This window comes from Giraffa tippelskirchi, chromosome 14 (genome assembly GCF_054371585.1).
Source record: "Giraffa tippelskirchi isolate mGirTip1 chromosome 14, T2T-mGirTip1v1.2.pri, whole genome shotgun sequence".
NCBI lineage: Eukaryota > Metazoa > Chordata > Mammalia > Artiodactyla > Giraffidae > Giraffa > Giraffa tippelskirchi.
Window position 1 is genome coordinate 72,851,562 of NC_137288.1, and position 21,194 is coordinate 72,872,755.

General features: G+C 41.2%; 1 protein-coding gene across 1 annotated transcript; it reads left to right on the forward strand.

Moving 5' to 3' along the window:
- Positions 1 to 1,551: 1,551 nt before the first annotated feature.
- Positions 1,552 to 19,235, forward strand: LOC145534790 (plasminogen activator inhibitor 2-like). The gene is made up of 8 exons (XM_081563080.1): positions 1,552 to 1,613; positions 5,729 to 5,908; positions 9,874 to 9,993; positions 12,151 to 12,279; positions 12,931 to 13,048; positions 16,369 to 16,511; positions 17,330 to 17,494; positions 18,037 to 19,235. The coding sequence occupies exons 2-8, from the start codon at positions 5,738 to 5,740 to the stop codon at positions 18,439 to 18,441; spliced, it is 1,251 nt and encodes a 416-aa protein (XP_081419206.1). The 5' UTR covers positions 1,552 to 1,613; positions 5,729 to 5,737; the 3' UTR covers positions 18,442 to 19,235.
- The last annotated feature ends 1,959 nt before the right edge of the window (positions 19,236 to 21,194 follow it).

Genomic DNA, 21,194 nt, shown 5'->3' on the forward strand with positions numbered 1-21,194 from the left:
GCTTGCTTTCAAGGACACTCCAGATTGTCAACTCAGCTCTTCAAGTGCAGACATGGGGCTTGCCACACCAGCAGAGAAGAAGCATGGTGCTTTTGCTTCTTTTCATCCTTATCACTTTGGGGATTTCCTATGCGTAAAAGTTAAGTGTGCAACTAGAGATGATCATACTAGCTGAGGTAAGTCAGAAGGAGAAAGACAAATACCATATGATATCACTTATATGTGGAATCTAAAATGTAGTGTGAGTGAACATCTGTGAAACAGACTCAGACCTAGTGATCAGACTTGTGGTTGCCAAGAGGGAGAGAGGAGAGAAAGAGGGATGGATTGGGATTTTGGTGCTGGTAGATGCAAACTATTACATTTAGAATGTGTATAGAACCAGGTCTTACTGTATAGCGCAGAGAAAGTATATCCAGTCTTCTGGGATAAGCCGTAACGGTGTTTGTGTGTGCTCAGTCGTGTCTGACTCTGGTTCCTCTGTCCATGGGATCTTCCAGGCAAGAACACTGGAGTAGAGTGCAATTTCCTACTTCAGGGGATCTTTCTGATCCAGGGATCGAATCTACCTCTATTAGTCTGCCGCATTGCCAGGAGGATTCTTTACCTCTAGTGACACCTGGGAAGCCCATGATAGCAGAATATTAAAAAAAATAAAACACTATATATATGTGTAAAACTGAGTCACTTTGCTGTGCAGCAGGGATTGGAAGAACATTTTTAAATAACTATACTTCACTAAAGAAGTAAAGTGAGAAGAAAGACCATCTTTACAATGTGTTGCAAACACTTTTCAATAAGCTCTAACAATATGAACATTTTAAAACTCAGATTCTCTTTCATTATGCATATCTTTTATCTGTTTTTATCAGATTCCCTTGGCAATATCTAAAAATCTAGTGATTTTCAGAATCATGATTTCAACATCACAAATTCCAATTAACATCTTTAATTTACCCACTTAAAAGTTAAAGTGCACAGTGGATTTTCACTGTTTAATTAAAGATAAGATTTATGTTCTAAAAAAGGGCAAATGAAATGTTCTTTTGGTGTGATTAGTGACAGATTAGGGTGGAACCCAGAATTATTTAGGCAATTATAGCTTGAGAAAATGTAAGAGGGTTTAAAATAGAGAATTTATAAGGAAGAAAAGTGTTCCTTTTTTTTTCTGTTCCTAAAGAATTGTTTGGGGGCTGTCTAGATTCAAAAGAGAAAGGATTCCATTGCTTTTAAGTATTGCAAGAAGCTCCCAGGCCATTCTTGTCAGAAGATAGAAGAGACATTGTAGAATTTCTTACTAAGAGAGCGAGTTAAAGAGGGGACTGTGGAAGCTGGGGCTGACAGATTTTAGCTAATTTTAAAAGGCATGTGTAGGTATTGCTAAATTCCTAAGTTTCTGCATGATGTCATTTTCTTAAATGATGCCTTAGCAAACAAGCATTTCTATTCTAATGATGTCTTTCTGAGTAAAATGTTGAATCACTCAAAGGACACAGTTAGAGAGAGAAAAAATGACATGTGGGAGGGGCAGAGCTTTATAAAACCAGTCATTGCCATGTCTGAACTCGAGCAACGCTCAGAAGACCGTTTCCTGTCAGGCAGAGAAGAACCAGGTATTTCAGTCATTTCCATGTCTCTCTCTGTGAAATAGGGTTTTATTTTGCATACTGGTATTATTAACATAATGAAAATTAAACTGTGGGATGTTTTTAGAGGATGAGTAAAAGTTTAATGGTGTTTTCTTGTTTAGTTGCTTGTTTAAGAATATTTTGGTTCAAGATTTGAATTAAATTAAATTATACATAATCTTAAATCCCAGAGATCAGCAAATGCCTACGTAACATTCACCAAACCCCAATGTACATTCTGGTTGTGATGTCAGTTTTACTGAACAGCTTAGAATGTGTGTATCTTGTACTAGTTCTTGTTTGGCACTGAGTTTAATGAAAATAGCTAGACCAATTAAAATGTATGTTTTTAGCAACTGAAAGTAATTTATAAATTGTACATAAATACGGTAAAGACAAAAAGAGGACTCAGTTTTCATCTTAAACAACCAGAAATTAAGCAGAAAACTGAGTGATTCAGTTCAATACCAGAATATACTTATTGAATTTAGCTTGATAATTGGTCAATTTAGTGAAAGAGAAAGAACAGCCCAGTTAGTTGCTGGATCGACTGAAGTAATAGTTCGATAAATAATTTAATATCCCATAAACAAATAATTATTCATTATGAAAGAAATCAAATACAGAAAAGGCTTTTAATTTTATGGGGAGAAGCTTGGTGATTTGGAATGGGGATTTCCTTGAAGTTATTGTTTTCTCTGTGTCATTAATTTTTCTGGTCAATTTCAAAATATTTACATTGTGTTGCTGCAAAAAAATTCACTTAAAAATGCTACAGCAAACTCAAATCTAACATTCGATGCCAGTGAGCAGAGGGAGTGTGGCTGCGGGTCTGAGTTCTTTTGTGCCAAGTTTCAGGCACATTTGTCAACTTGTGTTTTAGGAACCGACACAAACACCACAGAGACCAGCCCCACGTATGCCTTTCATCTGTTTGTTCTTCTAAAGATAATAGTAAATGTTGGTTAGGGGAATAATATCTAGACGTTGTTGAAGTTGTGTAACTCACTCTAGTGTTAAGAAATTCACAACAGGTGTTTCCTGTTCTGAGAGATTCTGATGTCACTCAGTGACTTCGGTTTTACACGGTCTCAGGCAGATTCCCACTTAAATGTAGGGTGGATGTGTGGTAGAGTCAGAAGACAATGTGTATATATACAGATATATATTATATATATTCATAGCTTTCTACAAATATAAACTTCTCAAACCTTATTTGAAAGGTCTGTAGGAACAGCGCTAGAGCTGGAATTGGAAGCTAGTCTAGGCTTTGAAACGAGCTGTGCTATCGACATCTTCATATTTTCATTGGTATAACAAGAATTACTAGGTTTACCAGGCAAGTAATTATGCAAGGTAAATAAAACAGTGAGGCTGAAGGAATTTGGTAACTGTGATATAGACATCACACATTATTTTTTATGTTAAATGCAGTTAATTGCACCTATCTGAAAGATAAAATTTAGACTATTTTAAAAACAAGTAAATACATCTGGGGTGATTTAATTCTGTCCTTACTTTTTAATTTTTTTAACAAAATTACCAGTCACAGTCAACTGGACTTCTAATTTGGCATTAAAAACCCTCACTCTTCATTTGTCTTGACAAATTTTGCTAGTGTCAAAGTGACTGACTATTCAGGTCATTATAAAGAATTAGGTATAGGAGAGGCCTACACTAACTACTTAATTAATTAATTGGTCACATGATGCAGCTTGTGGGATCTTAGTTCCCCAGCCAGGGATCGAGCCCATGCCCTCAGCAATGAAAGTTCCAAGTCTTAACAACTGGACCACCAGGGAATTCCCAGGCTTAAGTTTATTTTTATAGCTCCAATTCTTTATTTTTTTTGCACACAATAGAGAAATATTTATGCTATTAACTCTCTGTTTTTGAAATGTTTTTGAGAGGAATAATTCATTATAAGGATGATTTTAAAATTGAGAAGGAAGAGTAAACACATTTCTGAGTCACCCAGGTTAATCTAATCTCAGTGATGAAGCAAGAGAAAAAAAAAACAGTAATTTTTTGAAACTTCAGCCTTCTAGGAGTATTACAAACTGGCTTCCTTCCTCTTTTTATTTCCTCTTTCTAACACTTCTCAAACCAGTAACTAGCTGAAACTCTTACATATAGTAGTTAAATATCAGCAGGTGAAGTGTAAGTGACATTGGACAGAGTGGGTTTCTGAAGCTTGAATCCTAGGCTTGAATCCCTGCACCATTACATACAAACTCTGTGACCTTATATATGTCTCAGGGCATCAGGATGTAACCTATGGAATAAAGATCAGAATATGCACCTCACGCCAATCCTGTGAATATTATATATTCAAGGGGACAAGAAGACATGAGAGAGTTTGCAGACAAGTTTTGTTTAATTTACTATCTTGTCTTCATAAAATACAATTGGGTGGTATCTCGCATGAGAAATTTGATACAAATGGCAATCACTTTCTTCACAAGAAATGTTTGTGAACCGAGTGTTCACATAAGATACCCATGGACTAGGGAGATGTGAGCCTGGGAGGCCCTGCTGAGTGAGCCCAAGGCTGTAGAGAGCCTCCTCCAGGGCCTCACCCAGTGGATCCCAAGCCACCATCCCCAGAAGGGTTCCTGTGGAATGATGAGTGTCAGCGTCGCTTGGTATATTTATAGATGTTGGTAATTGCAGTGTGTGTTTGAAGCCATTGTGAAAGTGTAAGATACAGTCTGTTGGCGAGAACCAGCAGGGACGCACCCACAGCCAGGTGTGTCCAAGTGTTTGGCTGCCTGTGAGTCTTAAGTCACGGAAGGTGTGTCTGTCATTTATCTTCAGATGGTGGATGGGGTGTGTGTGTGTGTGTGTGTGTGTGTGTGTGTATGTGTGTGTGTGTATGCTCCATAAATCCAGGACCACTCCTGCAGAGGGACCTTGTGTTCACTGCCCTGCTAGGGCTGGTGGTAGGAGGGTGGCCTTTCCAGCATCCCCAGTAATAAGCTGCTCAGCATAGGGGGCGCTTTGGTAGAAAGGCTGTGGTGTGTGAGTGAGTGGAGGGGGTGTGCAAATGGGAGATAGGGCGGTGTGAAATGCTCACTCTCAAAAGGTGAGTCTAAGCCACTTCTAGAAAGGAGTTTGGCCTTCTCCACTGGGGCCAACAAGAGTATGTGTGCATGTGGCATGCATTTGAATATGTGTGTGTTTTCCTCTAGTGTGTGTGATGGTGATGGTTTAGTCACTAATTGATGTCCATGGACTCTTGCAACCCTGTGGACTGTAGCCCACCAGGCTCCTTTGTCCATGGGATTTTCCAGCCAAGAATACTGGAGTGGGTTGCCATTTCCTTCTCCAGGGGATCTTCCTGACCCAGGGATCAAATCTGGGTTTCCTGCATTGCAGGTGATCTCCTGCATTTCAGGTGGGTTCTTTACTGACTGAGCCACCAGGGAAGGCCCTAGTGTGTGTAACTGTGTGTCTGTATGTGTGATGTGTGTTTGTCGGTACAACACAGAGGTTGAGAGTATGATCCTAAAGGCCACCCACCCACCTGGCTTCAATTTCCAGTCCTGTCCTTATAGTCGAGTGACATGGGTCACTTTTCTGATTCTCTTTGGGCAGTAGTTTTCTCCTTTGTAAGCAGAAGAATAGCAGTGCCTTCCTCACAGGGCTTGTGTGAGGATTAACTGGTTTAGTACAGGTGAAATGTTGAACACAGCATCCGTTGTACAGTTAAGAATTCAGTAAGGGCTATTTATTGTTATTGCTGTTATTATCATTATTATGTGGTGGAGTGTCACCACGTATACCAGGCCTGTTCCCTCTATCTCAGGATCAGCTGTGTAATTTGCAGGATCCAGTGCAAAAGGGAAATGCAGGAAGGGCCATTTTTATAAAATTATTAAGGGATTGCAAGGTTGTGACAGCAGCACACTACACCAAGAGTAGAATCTTTTGTGGCTGCACAGGTCCCAGGGTCACGATGCTGCTGGTCCTATTCAGTGAAGGGAGAACAGAGAGGGAACCCCTGCCCTGTGCAGGGTACAGCCTGTGCTACACCGCTGACATCACTCAAAATGTTGAGTCATCTTTTAGAGCTATTGCTTTTCCCGTTTTCCTTCCAGATTGAGACAATGGAAGAACTTTACGTGGCAAACACAATCTTCGCCCTCAGTTTCTTCAAGCATCTGGCAAATACAAGCGCCGACACCCAGAATCTCTTCTTCTGTCCCTGGAGCATCTCCTCCACCATGGCCATGGTCTACCTGGGCGCCCGGGGCAATACTGCAGACCAGATAGCCCAAGTGAGTTTCTGTTAAAGTTCCCAGTTGGGACTGAATGACTCCTGAACTGAATTGCAGAACTGCTCTGATTATATGCTTGCAGGATTTGGACTATAACAAAGTCAGCGGCTAGTGGGATCTTAGTTCCCCCACCAGGGATCGAACCCATGCCCTCAGCAATCATCACAAGCCATTACAACACAAGTTACTTAGATTCAAATATATAAAAGAGCCAAACCACAAAAATCCTCAGTGGTAGATATAGTAGAAGGATTATCAGATGTTCCTATCCTGCAATCTTAGAAATAGTTAATAGTGACTATATCTGACATCTGATAATGTTTATATTTTTCAAAGGATTTGTGTGCTTTATCTCTTACTGGTTTTAAGACAAGTGTCACTGATGGATGGGCAGTGGGACTGAAGCACCTTTCTGCGGGCTTCCTCTGGTTTCTGCTCTCTCATCTCAGGCTCTTTCCATTTATGTGAAGAATTCCTAGTAGTGGTTTTAAGAGAGCGCCATGAAGAGAAAACACTGTCCCAGAGCTCGGTCTCTGCACCCTGGGGGAGGCACCGAGAACAACACTTGGGAGGGCCGCAGCCCACATTCTCCGCCCCACGAGCTCGTGTCAGCAAAGCGGGGCTGACGGGATGGCCAGTCTTCAAAGTCAAGGCGGTCGGAGGGGGAGCCGGCACTGTGGGGTCTTTCTGTCTGGGCTGCTGGCTTCCTTCCTTGGTGAATGGACACCAGGTCAGTCAGGGGACCCTTTCACTGGGTCAGGGACTGTGGAAATATGTTGACCTACTTCACTTGCACACAACAGCCATCCTCTGGGATGAATGTGATGCTATTAAAGTTCACATGATCCTATCTTCCCTGGGTCTGTGAGCAGAGGAGATAATTATATCATTAAAATTCTTTCCTAGTCCTGTGTGTACAGACGTCAGCATTGAATGCTGGGCGTCCAAGCTATGTTTCTCACGAGCGTGGACGCTGTCCTCAGTCACACTGGAGTTTCCCGTGAGAATCGCACCTGAGTGTGTGAGTACAGGGAGATGGATAGTCTTCCAGGTACACGGTGACCCACTTAAGGCGGGCCTCGTTTGGAGTGGCTCACGCAGAGTGTTGGCCAACCTCACCGCAGGAGGAAAAGGGTCGCGAGCTTCTCTCTCTGTTTGTGGCAGTTTGAACATCAAGACTCAAAACAAACCCCAGTTGCTCAACTCTCTGATACCAGCCGCATTTGGCAAAACTCCTTCCCCTGTATTTTCTTTGCCTTGAAAAAAAAATAAAGGCAGTGAACTCCATTAAAAACTTTAGAAAACATCAAGGACTTCAATTTTTATTTTTATTTAGTTTTTGGCCATGCTATATGGCATGTGGAACGTTAATTCCCATCCCCTTGCACTGGAAGCATCGAGTCTTAACCACTGCACCGCCAGGGAAGTCTCCATTTTCTAAATGTAAAGGAATCAGAAGCAATTTTTTTTTTTTTTTAAGGACAGATGCCAAACAAAGTGCTCTAGGTGCTAAAGGGAAAATCTTGATTTTGCCACCAGAGGAAAACTAACTTATTGGTCACTCATGGTGTAACATAGCTTTTCTGTGTTTGGAAAGTATTTTCTGCATGTGGGGCAAGAATTTTATATACAGTAGTTTTCTTGTAACTCTGCTACATGGGAGGATTTTAAAATTCAAAGGCAATTGGCTTAATTCTCTAACAAAAAAAAAGAGGAGACGCTTTTTGGTTTGATATGGAAACCTGGACTTTGGGGACAGACCTGCCTGTCTTTGGTTGGTGATTTTGCCACTTACTAGGTGTGTAAATGAAGACATTTAAATGCTCTGTGCCTCAGCTTTCTTATTTTTTATTTTATTTTTTAAGAACAACTTTGTTGAGATATAATTCACATTTCATAAAATTCACCCATTTAAAGTTTACAATTCAGTAGTTCTTAGTATATTTACAAGAACTGTGCAGCCATCACTACAGTCTAATTTTAGAGTATCTTCTTCTTCCCCAAAGGAATTCTGTATGATCTATGGCTATACCATAGCCAATCTTGGAACCCTCCCAATCTTGGAAGCTAAGCAGGTCTGGGCCTGGTTAGTACTTGGGTGCGAGACATTCTGTACCCATAAACTATATAAATTTGATCATACATAATGCGTTTTGTTAACCACATATTTTGTACAATAGTTGCAGACCTCTTGAACACCATTTGATAACTCAAAAGAGTCTAGTGGTAACTTTCTTATTTTTAAAATGTAAATGAAAATGTGTATTGGGCAAGATAAGTATGAAGATTAGAGTTAACAGTAGAGGCACGTGGTGGAACTAATTGTTTTCATATCTGATACTTACAATGCCCCAGCCAGGTACCTTGCTGAGAATGTTTTATGAATTTATCCATAGAATACAAAATCCTGTGAGGTAGGTGTTCTGATTACTGTATTTACAGATGAGAAAATCAGGGCAGGAAGAGGCTGCCCACATTTGGGAACTGGTGTAGCTGGTAAGGCTGGAACGGTTGTAGTGGAAAAAAGGAGCAAATAGAATAAATAGATACTCTCTTACAGAGCACAGGCAATGTGAGATTTGCAGGAGTATTTTTACCCAGCTCTTATCTTTAGGATAAGGCCACAGACCAGCCCGGCCAGGCCGGCTCTCTGGGCAGGCTGCCTGCCTCAGCCTGGCTCAGGACCATGACGCACGCCCCACACCTGCAAGGACCCTTGCCATGACTCGAGTGGGCTTCAGTGCTGCCCAGAGACCCCAATTTATGGCTCAACTTCCTTAAAAGGTAGGACAACCAGAGAAGCTCTTACACAAAGTATTCCTCCCTTTTACAGTGGCAGTCAGACCGCTTTTCAGAGAGTATTAGGTAAGAACTTATAATATATGATCTGAAGAGCAGAGAAAGACCCCAGAAATCCTAACACCTCTCCTTCCAGCCTAGAAATCCACCATCTGCTGGGCAAGCTTGCCTTCCCTCCCTTGGCAGAGCCTCCACCATCAGTGCTTTACCAATAAGTTCCTCCCTGCCTGGGGCCCCATGGCGCTGGGACCCAAAGGATGCTGGAGGTGGGGGTGGGTGGGTGGCAGGGCCAAGTGGAGGAGTCTACTGAAATGGGGGAGGGACTTGAGACACCTTCCAGGGTTAGTCTGCACCTGCCAGTTTCACTGGTAGCTGGATCTGCCACTTACAACATAAGAAATTCACACTGGGGCTTCTTGGTGGTCCAGTGGCTAAGACTCTGTGCTCCCAACGCAAGGGGACCTGGGTCTGATCTCTGGTCGGGGAATATGTGGAAACTAAAAATCCTGCATGCTGCAACTAAAGATGCTGCCTGCCTCAACTAAGACCGTGGGCAGCTAAATAAATACATAAATGAAAATAAATATTTCAAAAAAGGAATTCATATTGTCATCTGACCCCCACCATCTTCCCCCAACATGGACAGAAGTGGGGGATTTCTTTATGTGTAAATAACGTATGTGCAAATGTTTTAGGTGATCCTCTGTAATACTGAGCACCTTGTTTTTGTGCTTAAGCTAGCTGTGGCTGCTAATTTTTAACAGTCTAGAAGGGTATAATGTGTAAGGCCACCGAACAAAGAGATACAAAGTCAGGAGTTAACCTTATTACTTCCTTCAAAACACTGGGATGTTTTCAAGGAAGTTTGTGAGTTGGGTGATAATTTAGATAATTTAATTAAAAGGTTATTAATCATCTCATTATAAAATTTTTTTTGTCAAAATGGCCAGTATTTGAATTAGTATAAAATAACTCATGCCAATTCCCATGAAGGAAATTTCACGGACTGACACATATTATACATGAAGAGCATCTATGCTTGTGGCCCGGACACAAAGGCAGGGAACTTGACGTAGGACCACTAATAGGTACTTCACAGCCGTTGGTTTAAAAGCTAAATAATGCAGCAGAAAAATGTACCCAATTTTCTCGAATTCCAATTGTAGGTACTTCAGTTTAACCAAGTTGGAGTCCACAGAGGCGCCCCAGTGACCCCAGGGAGCCTCACCAGTTGTGACTTCTCACAGCAGATCCAGAGGGGCACTCATCCTGATGCTGTTTTGCAGGTATCTGACTCATCCATTCCTAGTTCTCTTGTATTTTGTTTCCAGAAACTTCTTGTCTTAAAGTCACAATATTAGGGAAGGAACCTAGTACAACTTCGAACTTTCATAGGAAGAAAACTAAGACTCACAGTCCTTGAGTAAATACCTTATGGTCACTCTGACAAGGAAGGGCAGAGCTGGGGTGGGATCCGTGTTTTATGACTTCCAGGTCAAGACTGCTTGTCAATTCTGTCCCATCACTCTGCCATTAGTTGGGTATGTATAATTTATTCTACAGCCACGGTAGAGACTCCTACAAGACACATGTGTGAGTGCAGATAGAGTAAGCGGTGACAAGGAACTGAGGAATGGAGATGGCCAGGCCTGGTGACTTCAGGAGAGGTCACTGACCCTCGTATATCCTTTATCCCCTCTCTCCCTACCTATCTATCTAGGGCTTCGCCAATGGCTCAGTGGTAAAGAATCTGCCTGCAATGCAGGAGGCGCAGGTTCAATCCCTGGATCAGATGATTCTCTGGAGTAGGAAGTGGCAACCCACTCCAGTATTCTTGCCTGAAAAATCCCATGGACACAGGAGCTTGGCAGACTACAGTCCAAAGAGTCACAAAGAGTTGGACACCACTGAGCGACTGAGCATGAGCACACATCTATCTGCCTGTCGTCATCACTGTGATCATCATCTACTATCTATCTGTCTACCTGTCTTCATCACTGTGATCATCACCTACTATCTATTTATCTACCTGTCTTCATCACTGTGATCATCATCTACTATCTATCTATCTACCTGTCTTCATCACTGTGATCATCACCTACTATCTATCTATCTACCTGTCTTCATCACTGTGATCATCACCTACTGTCTATTTATCTACCTGTCGTCATCACTGTGATCATCACCTACTATCTATTTATCTACCTGTCGTCATCACTGTGATCATCTACTATCTATCTATCTACCTGTTGTCATCACTGTGATCATCATCTACTATCTATCTATCTACCTGTCTTCATCACTGTGATCATCATCTACTATCTATCTATCTACCTGTCGTCATCGCTGTGATCATCATCTACTGTCTATCTATCTACCTGTCGTCATCTCTGTGATCATCATCTACTGTCTATCTATCTACCTGTCGTCATCACTGTGATCATCATCTACTATCTATCTATCTACCTGTTGTCATCATTATGATCATCATCTACTATCTATCTATCTTCCTTCCTTCTCTCTCCCTATCTATTGGTCTATCATCATCATCATTAGCAACAGAACAACACCAATCTATCTACCTATTTATCATCATTATTGTGATCATCATCTACTATCTATCTACCATCCATTCATCTAATCAATCTCAGGTTAATATCTTTTCCTAGTACTCCACTTCCTTAAACACCATTCAGCTACATTCTAAGAGCCTGGTGTAGATGGGTTCCTACTGGTAAATAACTTCCACAATCATACCCTGATTTAGGTCCTCTCACAGGTTCCTTCCTAGGAATGCTGATGCTCCATCTGTCTGTCACTCAGGGAATTACAGACTCAAGATGGCGAGAGGGCCTCTTCAAAAGGCGATTCTGCCAGGCCTGAGTGGACAGCTGATGGTCCCTCTTCAGGGCTCTGACCTCAGCTTCACCCAGCCACTGCTGGGACTAAGCCCTGTGTCTGTCATCATGCTCGCAAACTTCAGGTGGGGATTGGAATTCCCCTCGATTTTGTGTTTTCTAAACTCCAGACTCCGTTGCACAGACTACCCCTTAATTATACCAAGGGACTTGTAGAAGTTATATAAACTTTTGAAAGAACATTTCTAAGGTAACATTTTAATGTAATAAAAATTGCTTAGAGACTTTATAGCTTAGGTTAGTATCAAAGGAGCCTGACTTTTTCTAGGATCTCAATTCTGTTACAGTTAAATCCAATCTTATGGGCACAGAAAAATCTGAAACAAGTCAAAAATCATCTGATACGTTTTAATGTTCTATATCCATATCAATATTATTTCCTGAGTTACCTCTAAAGTGCCAGAAAAAAAAGTATATTGTAATACAGCATTTTATTGATATCCTAGAAAAAAATACTATTGCTTAAGAAATATCTTGTTTGGAAGCCCTGAGTTATATAAAATGAATCTCTCCTTTCCTTTTAAGGCACAAGCTGTGGGGGTAATCCATTCATCCTTCCATTCTCTCAGCAATGCCATCAACGTGTCCATGGGGGAGTATTTATTGGAAAGTGCCAATAAACTATTTGGAGAGAAATCTGCAAGATTCAAGGAAGTGAGTGAAACCTGCGATCTAAATGGCAGGGTCCCAAACTTGCAACGAGGTCACTTTCAAAGCTGTTTTCTCTGATTCATTCCCAGAGGGTCAGAATTCCACTCAGGCTCGCTAAGGCTCCCCAAGGCCATGGGACACGATCCAACACAGCCATGCTTATGCTCCCTCCGTGGGTGCTTCCTCTTTCTACTGTAAAAACCCCACATGTAAAGTCACAAGTCAGAAGGTGCGCACAGGTGTTCCCAGGACCGCTAACCCCATGCCCAATCTCTCCCTCTGCACTCACTGTTCATCACGCAAAATAAGCAGGAGAACAAAGGCAGTTGGGACTGGACTGGGGCGGGGGGGGTTGGTCAAGAGAGCACATAATCAGCCCCCCAGCCAACCTCCCCCTACCCTGCTTCAGGCTCCCCAGTCTTGACAGGAAACCTATAATTTACAAACACACCACAGATGGTTGGATATCCTGGAGGAGGGCATGGCAGCACAATCCAGTATTCTTGGCTGGAGATTTCCATGGACAGAGGAGCCTGGCGGGCTACAGTCCATGGGGTCACAAAGAGTTGGACACAACTGAGCAGCTAACACTTTCACTTTCACTTGTTGGGTATATATTCTAAATAATCTTGTCATTATTTTTTCACTTTAAAGGAATACATGCAACTCTCCAAGAAATATTACTCTACAGAACCCCAGGCGGTTGACTTCCTAGAATGTGCAGAAGATGCCAGAAAAAAGATTAATTCCTGGGTCAAGGCTCAAACTAAAGGTAAAACCTTTGGAGAATATGCTCTTCTTTCCATGTAGAAAACTCTGATGTGTGTGTGTGTGTGTGTGTGTGTGTGTGTGTGTGTGTGTGTGTGTGTGTTTTAAATCCTTGAACTTAGCCCTTACCCCTAACCTTAGTTATTTTGGCTAATGTAACCTGATTCTTGTTGAGCTTTGTGGTGTTTGAAGTGAGAAAAATATAATCAAGATCTGCTAATAGAAGCTATATATTCAATACTTCAATAATCAGGTTTGGATTATTACCTTAGAATATAATGTAAGAAGAGGTGGATCTTTTCTAATTTAGGAAATATGAGTATTGAAATAATTGTGACTTTATGTTCACTGCAAACAAAAGCAAAGGAAAAAGGAACAATATTGAACTGAATAATTGGTGTGAGAATATGGTCAATGGAAAAAGGAGGGATTATAAAATTTTAGCTCTTTCTTCTATTTCACTATCCAGAGTCAGTATGTTGTCCAGTTCTTTCAGTCCCTTCTTCATCTCCCATTAATTGTCTAAGCTACTTCTACCTTTGTTATGCATGTCCCCAGTTCTTAACTGACTCGTCCAAGATCCCACTATCTGTTCGTGGTGCAGCTGGGATTTCCTCTTCTTCTGAGCCTTAGTCTAATTCTGGAATTCTTCACATTAATGTTTAAAGAGTTTGATAACTTAATGCAGAAAACATGTGTTCACTTATCTCCTATGCTTATTTATTTACTTTTAAATACGTTTTTATTTGGCTGTGTTGGGTCGCAGTTGTGGCATGTGAAATCTAGTTCCCTGACCAGGGATTGAACCTGGGCCCCCCAGCGTTGGCAGCATGGAATCTGAGCCACTGGACTACTAGGGAAGTCCCTGCCTCCTATGTTTAAAACATTATTTCAAAGCATAGTATGCTATCCTGGTTTTTTAGCTACCATAATAGAAAAAGCACATGTATTAAGTTCTGTAGAATTGAAAAAAGAATGATTGTTTCTCTAAAAACACTTGGCCTACTTTAGTTCTTCGTTTCTAGATTTTTAAATTACTGCTCTAAAAGATTGACGCACCACTGACAGAAAGGAAGCAGAGAAAGTGAAGATTTAACAAAAACGAATGTCAACGCAGATTGCAAAATCAAAGAGACGCATGAAAGCTTTGCTTTTTTGAGAACAGCAAGAATTTCTCTTCTTTCTAAGCATTTGTGGTGAAGGGCTACAAATCAATCAGTGAAACTGCAAAAATGCCAAATAGTCATTTGGACTGATTGTTTTACCAATTTTTATAGCAATTTGAGAAAATTTTTTTTTCCTTGTTATGATCAAATATTATGTGTCACAAAGTTAAATTAAGTCTCAGTAGATTTCCAAGTAGTAACCAGGAGTTTTAATTGCTAGGGGTTATACTGAATGAAGATATTGAATAACTATACTGAAATTGTCAGACTACAGTGATCTTTTAGCTTGAGTCCTATATCTGTCAGCAGAAATGGAAGATGGTGGAATTCTGACCAGCTCTCAAGCATTGAGACCTTGGAAAGATTACTAATATCTCATTATGGTGTCCGTTTGTATTGTTGTTCAGTTGCTAAGTCATGTCCAACTCTTTTCCACCCCATGAACTGCAGCAAGCCAGGCTTCCCTGTCCTTCACCATCTCCTGCAGTTTACTCAAACTCATGTTCATTGAGTCAGTGATGCCATTGAACCATCTCATCCTCTGTTGCTACCTTCTCCTCCTGCCCTCAATCTTTCCAGCATTAGGGTCTTTTCCAGTAAGTTGACTCTTCCCAGCAGGTGACCAAAATATTGGAGCTTCAGCTTTAGCATCAGTCCTTCTAATGAATATTGAAGGTTTATTTCCTATTTGTGTAAAATGACACTAATAATGCTCCCTTACTAGAATGGTTGTGAGGATTAGATAAAATAATGTGGTTGAAATATTGCAAAGCAGGTATTCACTATAAATGGGCTGTTTCTTAAACCAACTTTAAGAAAAAATCACACTCAAATATCATCACTTCTGGGGACTTTCTTGGACTCAGTCATTCACTCCCTTCTCTGTGTTGTTGCAGTTCTCTGCATTACTCAGCTCTCTTAATAGAACTCACCACACTTTCTTTCCTGAATGATTTAGAATGTCTGTTCCAATATTCTAAGCCCGCCCCGCCCCAAGGACAATTTTTCCTTTATTACTTCATGAATCCGTGCTATTCCTGATGTAGGTGTAGCACAACTTCCAAAACACTGTTTTTGGATGAATCATTGAGTTAGACCTGTGGGCTGTCTAGACCAGATGTAGAAGGAGCCCTACTGACATACTGGTGCTGGTGCTAAGTCGCTTCAGTCCTGTCCGACTCTGTGCGACCCCATAGACGGCAGCCCATCAGGCTCCCCCATCCCTGGGATTCTCCAGGCAAGAACACTGGAGTGGGTTGCCATTTCCTTCTCCAATGTATGAAAGTGAAAAGTGAAAGTGAAGTCACTCAGTCATGTCTGACTCTTCGCAACCCCATGGATTGCAGCCTACCAGGCTCCTCCGTCCATGGGAGTTTCCAGGCAAGAGTACTGGAGTGGGGTGCCATTGCCTTCTCCGGACATACTGGGGAGATGCGCTATTAAATACCTTGTTAGTGTCAGTCGCTCAGTTATGTCCGACTCTTTGCAATCCCATGGACTGTAGCCCGCCAGGCTCCTCTGCCAGTGAAATTCTCCAGGCAAGAATACTGGAGTGGGTTGCCATTCTCTTCTCCGAGGGATCTTCACCGCCCAGGGACTGACCTCGGGTCTTCTGCATTTCTGGCAGATTCTTTACCATCTGAGCCACCAGGGAAGCACATTATATTCCTTGAGTCTCTTTTTCACTCCCATCTGAATGAACTAACTTCATATAACTATACAACTTTGAGAAAACAGTATGAAAAGAATTTGAAAATTTCTGGGACTTCTCTGGCGGTCCAGGGGTTAAGACTGTGCTCTCAAAGCGAGGGATACAGGTTCAGTTCCTGGTCAGAGGAATAAGATCCTGCATGCAGTACAAAGAAAAAAAAAATAAAAGAAACTTAAAAATCTTTTTCCAAGTCTGATAGCAATTCTAAATCTTAATTACATTACTTCTTCATTTGCTCTTGAATTTTGCAAACCTGAAAAATTTGGTCTGAGTTTTACTTATGTTTTAAATAAATTAAGAGAAAAATTTGAATGTGAATATCAATATCTCTGCAGAGTTCGATAAATGTGGATGCTAAGCTTGATGGTGACTCAAAAGAATCAAGAAATCATAATGACTTTATAATTGTTAATCATGAAACATCAACATATATCATATTTTCTGTAGGCAAAATCCCAAACTTGTTACCTGAAGGTTCTGTGGATGCAGATACCAAGATGGTCCTGGTGAATGCTGTCTACTTCAAAGGAAAATGGAAGACTCCATTTCAGAAGAAACTAAAGGGGCTTTACCCTTTCCGTGTGAACTCGGTATGAGACAATAACAACAAAACAGATTTTCTTAACATGTATTTTAGGGTCTTTGACAAAATAGAAAAAGAAAAATTGGGACCACTCATTGATACCCATACATGATTTGCTATTAATAGTTATAAGTTATACACACTGGATAGTTGATTGACTCTTTCGGGTTACTGAATAGCTCTTAGTAATTTTCCGAGAAGTCATATGAGTAATGGTAAGACCATGGGCTTTATAATTACACAATCTTGGACTCATATGTAGGCTGTACCAACTATGATGTTACTTGTGGTTCATGCACTCCTTTTTTTGATCTATGAAACTAGGATGATAATATCCAACTCAAAATGTTGTTGTAAGGATTTAGTGAGATTTTGCAAAGTTCTTGATCCCTAGTAGGTACTGAACAAATGTTTTAGTATTTAATCATAATTGTCCATCTTATTACTAATGGGTATAATCTTGAAAAAACAAAATAGATCGTGGGAGGGGGGTTCAGGATGGGGAACACATGTAGACTCATGGCTGATTCATGTCAATGTATGGCAAAAACCACTACAATATTGTAAAGTAATTGGCCCCCAACTAAAATAAATAAATTTATTTAAAAAAAAAATAGATCAGAGTCACTGTGAGAGTATACAAATAATGAATTTTTATTTTTTAAATATATTTTGACGTTTTTAAACAAATTTCAAAACAAATTTTTAATTAAAAAAAATCTATTTCTTTAGCATGAAAGCAGAACCCATTCTCTTTTATGTCTGATTATAAATCTTTTGACATCTTACTATCAACTTTCATATTTTACTTTTTAATTACTTTAGACTCAGCACAAATCAGTGGAGATGATGTTCCTGCATGAAAAGCTAAACATTGGATACATAGCGGACCTGAAGGTCCAGATTCTAGAACTCCCATATGCTGGAGAGGTCAGTATGTTCCTGCTGCTTCCAGATGGAGTTGCTGAATCCTCTACAGGCTTGGAGTTGGTAAGAATTCCAACTTCCGTTGTTTTAAACTTCTGGGGCTAAACTCACCTTTTCACATGTCTGCTGTTGTTGCTGTTTAGTCGCTAAATCATGTCAGACTCTTTGAGACCCCCTGGACTGTAGCCCGCCATACTCCTCTGTCCATGGGATTTCCCAGGCAAGATTACTGGAGCAGGTTGCCATTTCCTTTTCCAGGGGATCTTCCTGACCCCAGGATCAAACCCACGTCTCCTGCATTGGCAGGTGGATTTTTTTTTATCACTGAGTCACCTGGGAAGCCCTTGCACATGCCCACATCTGAGGAAATGGTGTGCAGTTTGAATATGTGAACTTGTTTGAGACAAACTGTGCCAGATTTCCCAGTCCTTCAGAAGCCTTAAACACATCTCATATATGCTATTTTCTTGCAAAATTTTTACCCAACTATTAAATTTTAATATCACCTACTTTACTTTAATATAGTAAAGTCATTGGCTGTCAACATTAGAGGTTGTTGTCCTTCTCTGCTAAGCACTCAGTGGTTTTATCTTCTGGATTCGTAGCTGGAGAGTGAAATCACCCATGACAAGCTCAGCAAGTGGCTCAGCGAGGACACCATGGGGGAGGACGACGTGGAGGCGCACATCCCCAAGTTCAGACTGGAAGAGCGCTATGGACTCAAGACCATCCTCACGAGCATGGGCATGGGCGATGCCTTCAGCCAAGGCCGAGCCAATTTCTCAGGCATGTCAGAAAAGAGTGACCTGTTTCTGTCTGAAGTGTTCCATCAAGCTTCTGTGGACGTGAACGAGGAGGGCACTGAGGCTGCTGCTGGCACTGGGGCCATCGTGACAGGGAGAACAGGCCATGGAGGCCCGCAGTTCGTGGCAGACCATCCTTTCCTCTTCCTTATCGTGCACAAGATAACCAAGAGCATCCTCTTTTGGGGCAGATTTGCATCACCCTAAGTTGAAAGTTTCCGTTTCTGCACAGGAATTTGTAATATGAGGTATAAGCCGCAGGATTTCTGCAAGTGCCAAAACTTTAGAGACCTCTGCATGTTTCTGCTTTTCTGAACTTTTATTACACACTAACTAGAAACATAGACATAGAGTGACATCTGTCAATCATAACATTACCCCCCCGCCCATTAATCATTTGGCCTCCTAAAATGGGATGATATCTCATATAGCTCTTTCTTACTCTCAGTTTATTTTATAGCATTAACTTTTACTGTATTATTTATTGTTTTATATACTTTTTTTTTTTATTATGGTCACTGTCTACTGTTGCTGATACATTTACAGAAGCCAGTCATCACTTATTTTTCTTTCTAAGGAAATATATGTATTTGTGGGCTTTACTGGTGGCTCAGAGGATGAAGAATCCACCTGCAATGCAGGATACCCGAGTTCGATCCTTGGGTCGGGAAGATCCCCTGGAGAAGAGAACGGCTACCCACTTCAGTGTTCTTGCCTGGAGAATTCCGTGGACAGAGGAGCCTAGCAGGCTACAGTCCATGGGGTTGCAATAAGTGAGGCATGACTTAGTGACTAAGCATGCAGGCATACGTGTTTGTTCTTATAATGAAGGATAAGTAGGTGGCCTTTCGTGCCCTTTTGTAATAGAAACCTAGAAGAAAGCATCGAATAACAGGGAAATATATACTGTATGCATTTCTAGCATTATGTATCCCACACACTTGGCTGTAACTTATGTAAGGTTGCAAAAATATAGAAAATAAACCTATTTTCACAAACCATTTGTTTGTTTACATTCTATTAGGTCTTTAGATTATAAGATCTGGTTATCTCGTTTCTCAGAAATTGGGCATCACAGCTCATTTGTAAGAACCAAGTAAGCAGAATAAAAGAGCCAAGGTAATCACCAACTACTTTGCAAGGGGCCCCAGTGTTGGGGATGGAATGGAGTTGTGTGAAAAATTGATTAGAACTGCCTTGTCACAGCAGCAAGAAGTATAGCAATTCAAAAGGATAGTTTGGGTCAAAGTCCTTTGGGGATCCCTGTGATCAAATCAGGACATCAGGAATAAACATTGAGTCTAGTGGTGCAGACATAGCATCAAGGTCAACTCACTGAGTGTGTTGAGGGAGAGAGTTCAGAGGGGTAGAGAAGAGCTGGGCACAAGGGTGGAAGGAAAACATAAGCTGACTTCTTTTAAGTGTGTTTGCATCGAATAGCATTGAATACTTTTGAGTGGATCAGCAGCACAGAAAAACATAAGTCCTGAGAAATAAGGAAGATCTGAGGTTTAGGGACTTTGACCTGGCTGCAGAAGTGTGGCTGGATCCTGAAAATGCATTCCAGGCACTGCTCTCTTTATGATGAAATCCAGGGATGGGTGGCCCACTGGAGCATCGTGGCTAAAGAGGTAGCCTTATGACCTTGACTTCAGTTCAGTTCAGTTCAGTCACTCAGTCGTGTCCGACTCTTTGCGACCCCATGAATCGCAGCACGCCAGGCCTCCCTGTCCATCACCAACTCCCGGAGTTTACCCAGACCCATGTCCATCGAGTTGGTGATGCCATCCAACCATCTCATCCTCTGTCGTCCCCTTCTCCTCCTGCCCCCAATCCCTCCCAGCATCAGGGTCTTTTCCAATGAGTCAACTCTTCACATGAGGTGGCCAAATTATTGGAGTTTCAGCTTCAACATCAGTCCTTGACTTAACTGCACCCAAATCCCAGTTCGAACACTTATGAGTCCTCTAACCACAAGCTGGGAATGATGCTTCTTCCTGCTTCAGTTTTCAGTTTTCAGTGCAAAACTAGAGAAAACAGTGCTTTTCTCATAAGGTTGTTCTGATGGTGGAATCAATTCATACCTAACAAGAAATTAAATGAATGCTTAGCACATGCAGTACTTAATAAATACTAGTGAGTATAATTATTTTCTTAGTCGGTAATAAAACTGTCTCATTGTCAGCTGGTCAAGCATAGAGTCTCCAAAAATTATTCAGCTAATTCTTTAAGGCTTGAATTGTGATTTATTTCCTCTAAATCAGACATTCTTAAAAATTAGAGATTTTTCCTTGCTTTCTCCTACTTACTTTTAGATTCATTTAAAAAATGTATTTTACCAATTCATTCAGCAAGGTGATAAACAGTAACTTTCTGAATCATTGTGAGGTTGTGAGTCTTAAGATATATATCGCCATCATTACTGAATTAGAGCATGAGCGTAGAATTCTAGGTTCAAAGTGTTCTTCACACTTTGTTGTTATTCGGTTGCTAAGTCGTGTCCGACTCTTTGTGACCCCATGGACTGCAGCATGCCAGGCTTCCCTGTCCTTCACTATCTCCCTGAGTTTGCTCAAATGAAAGTCCATTGAGTCAGTGATGCCATCCAACCATCTCCTCTGTCGTCCCCTTCTTCTCCTGCCTTCATTCTTTCCCAGCATCAGAGACTTTTCTAATGAGTTGGCTCTTCCATTATGTAGCCAAAGTATTGGAGCTTCAGCTTTAACATCAGTCTTTCCAATGAATATTCAGGGTTGATTTCCCTTAGAATTGACTGGTTTGATCTCCTTGTCTTCCAAGGGACTCTCAAGAGTCTTCTCCAGCACCACTATTCAAAAGCATCATTTCTTCAGTGCTCAGCCTTCTTTATGGTCCAACTCTCCCATCCGTACCTGACTATTGGAAAAACTCTAACTTTGACTGGAGGGACTTTTGTGGACAAAGTGATGTCTCTGTAGTTT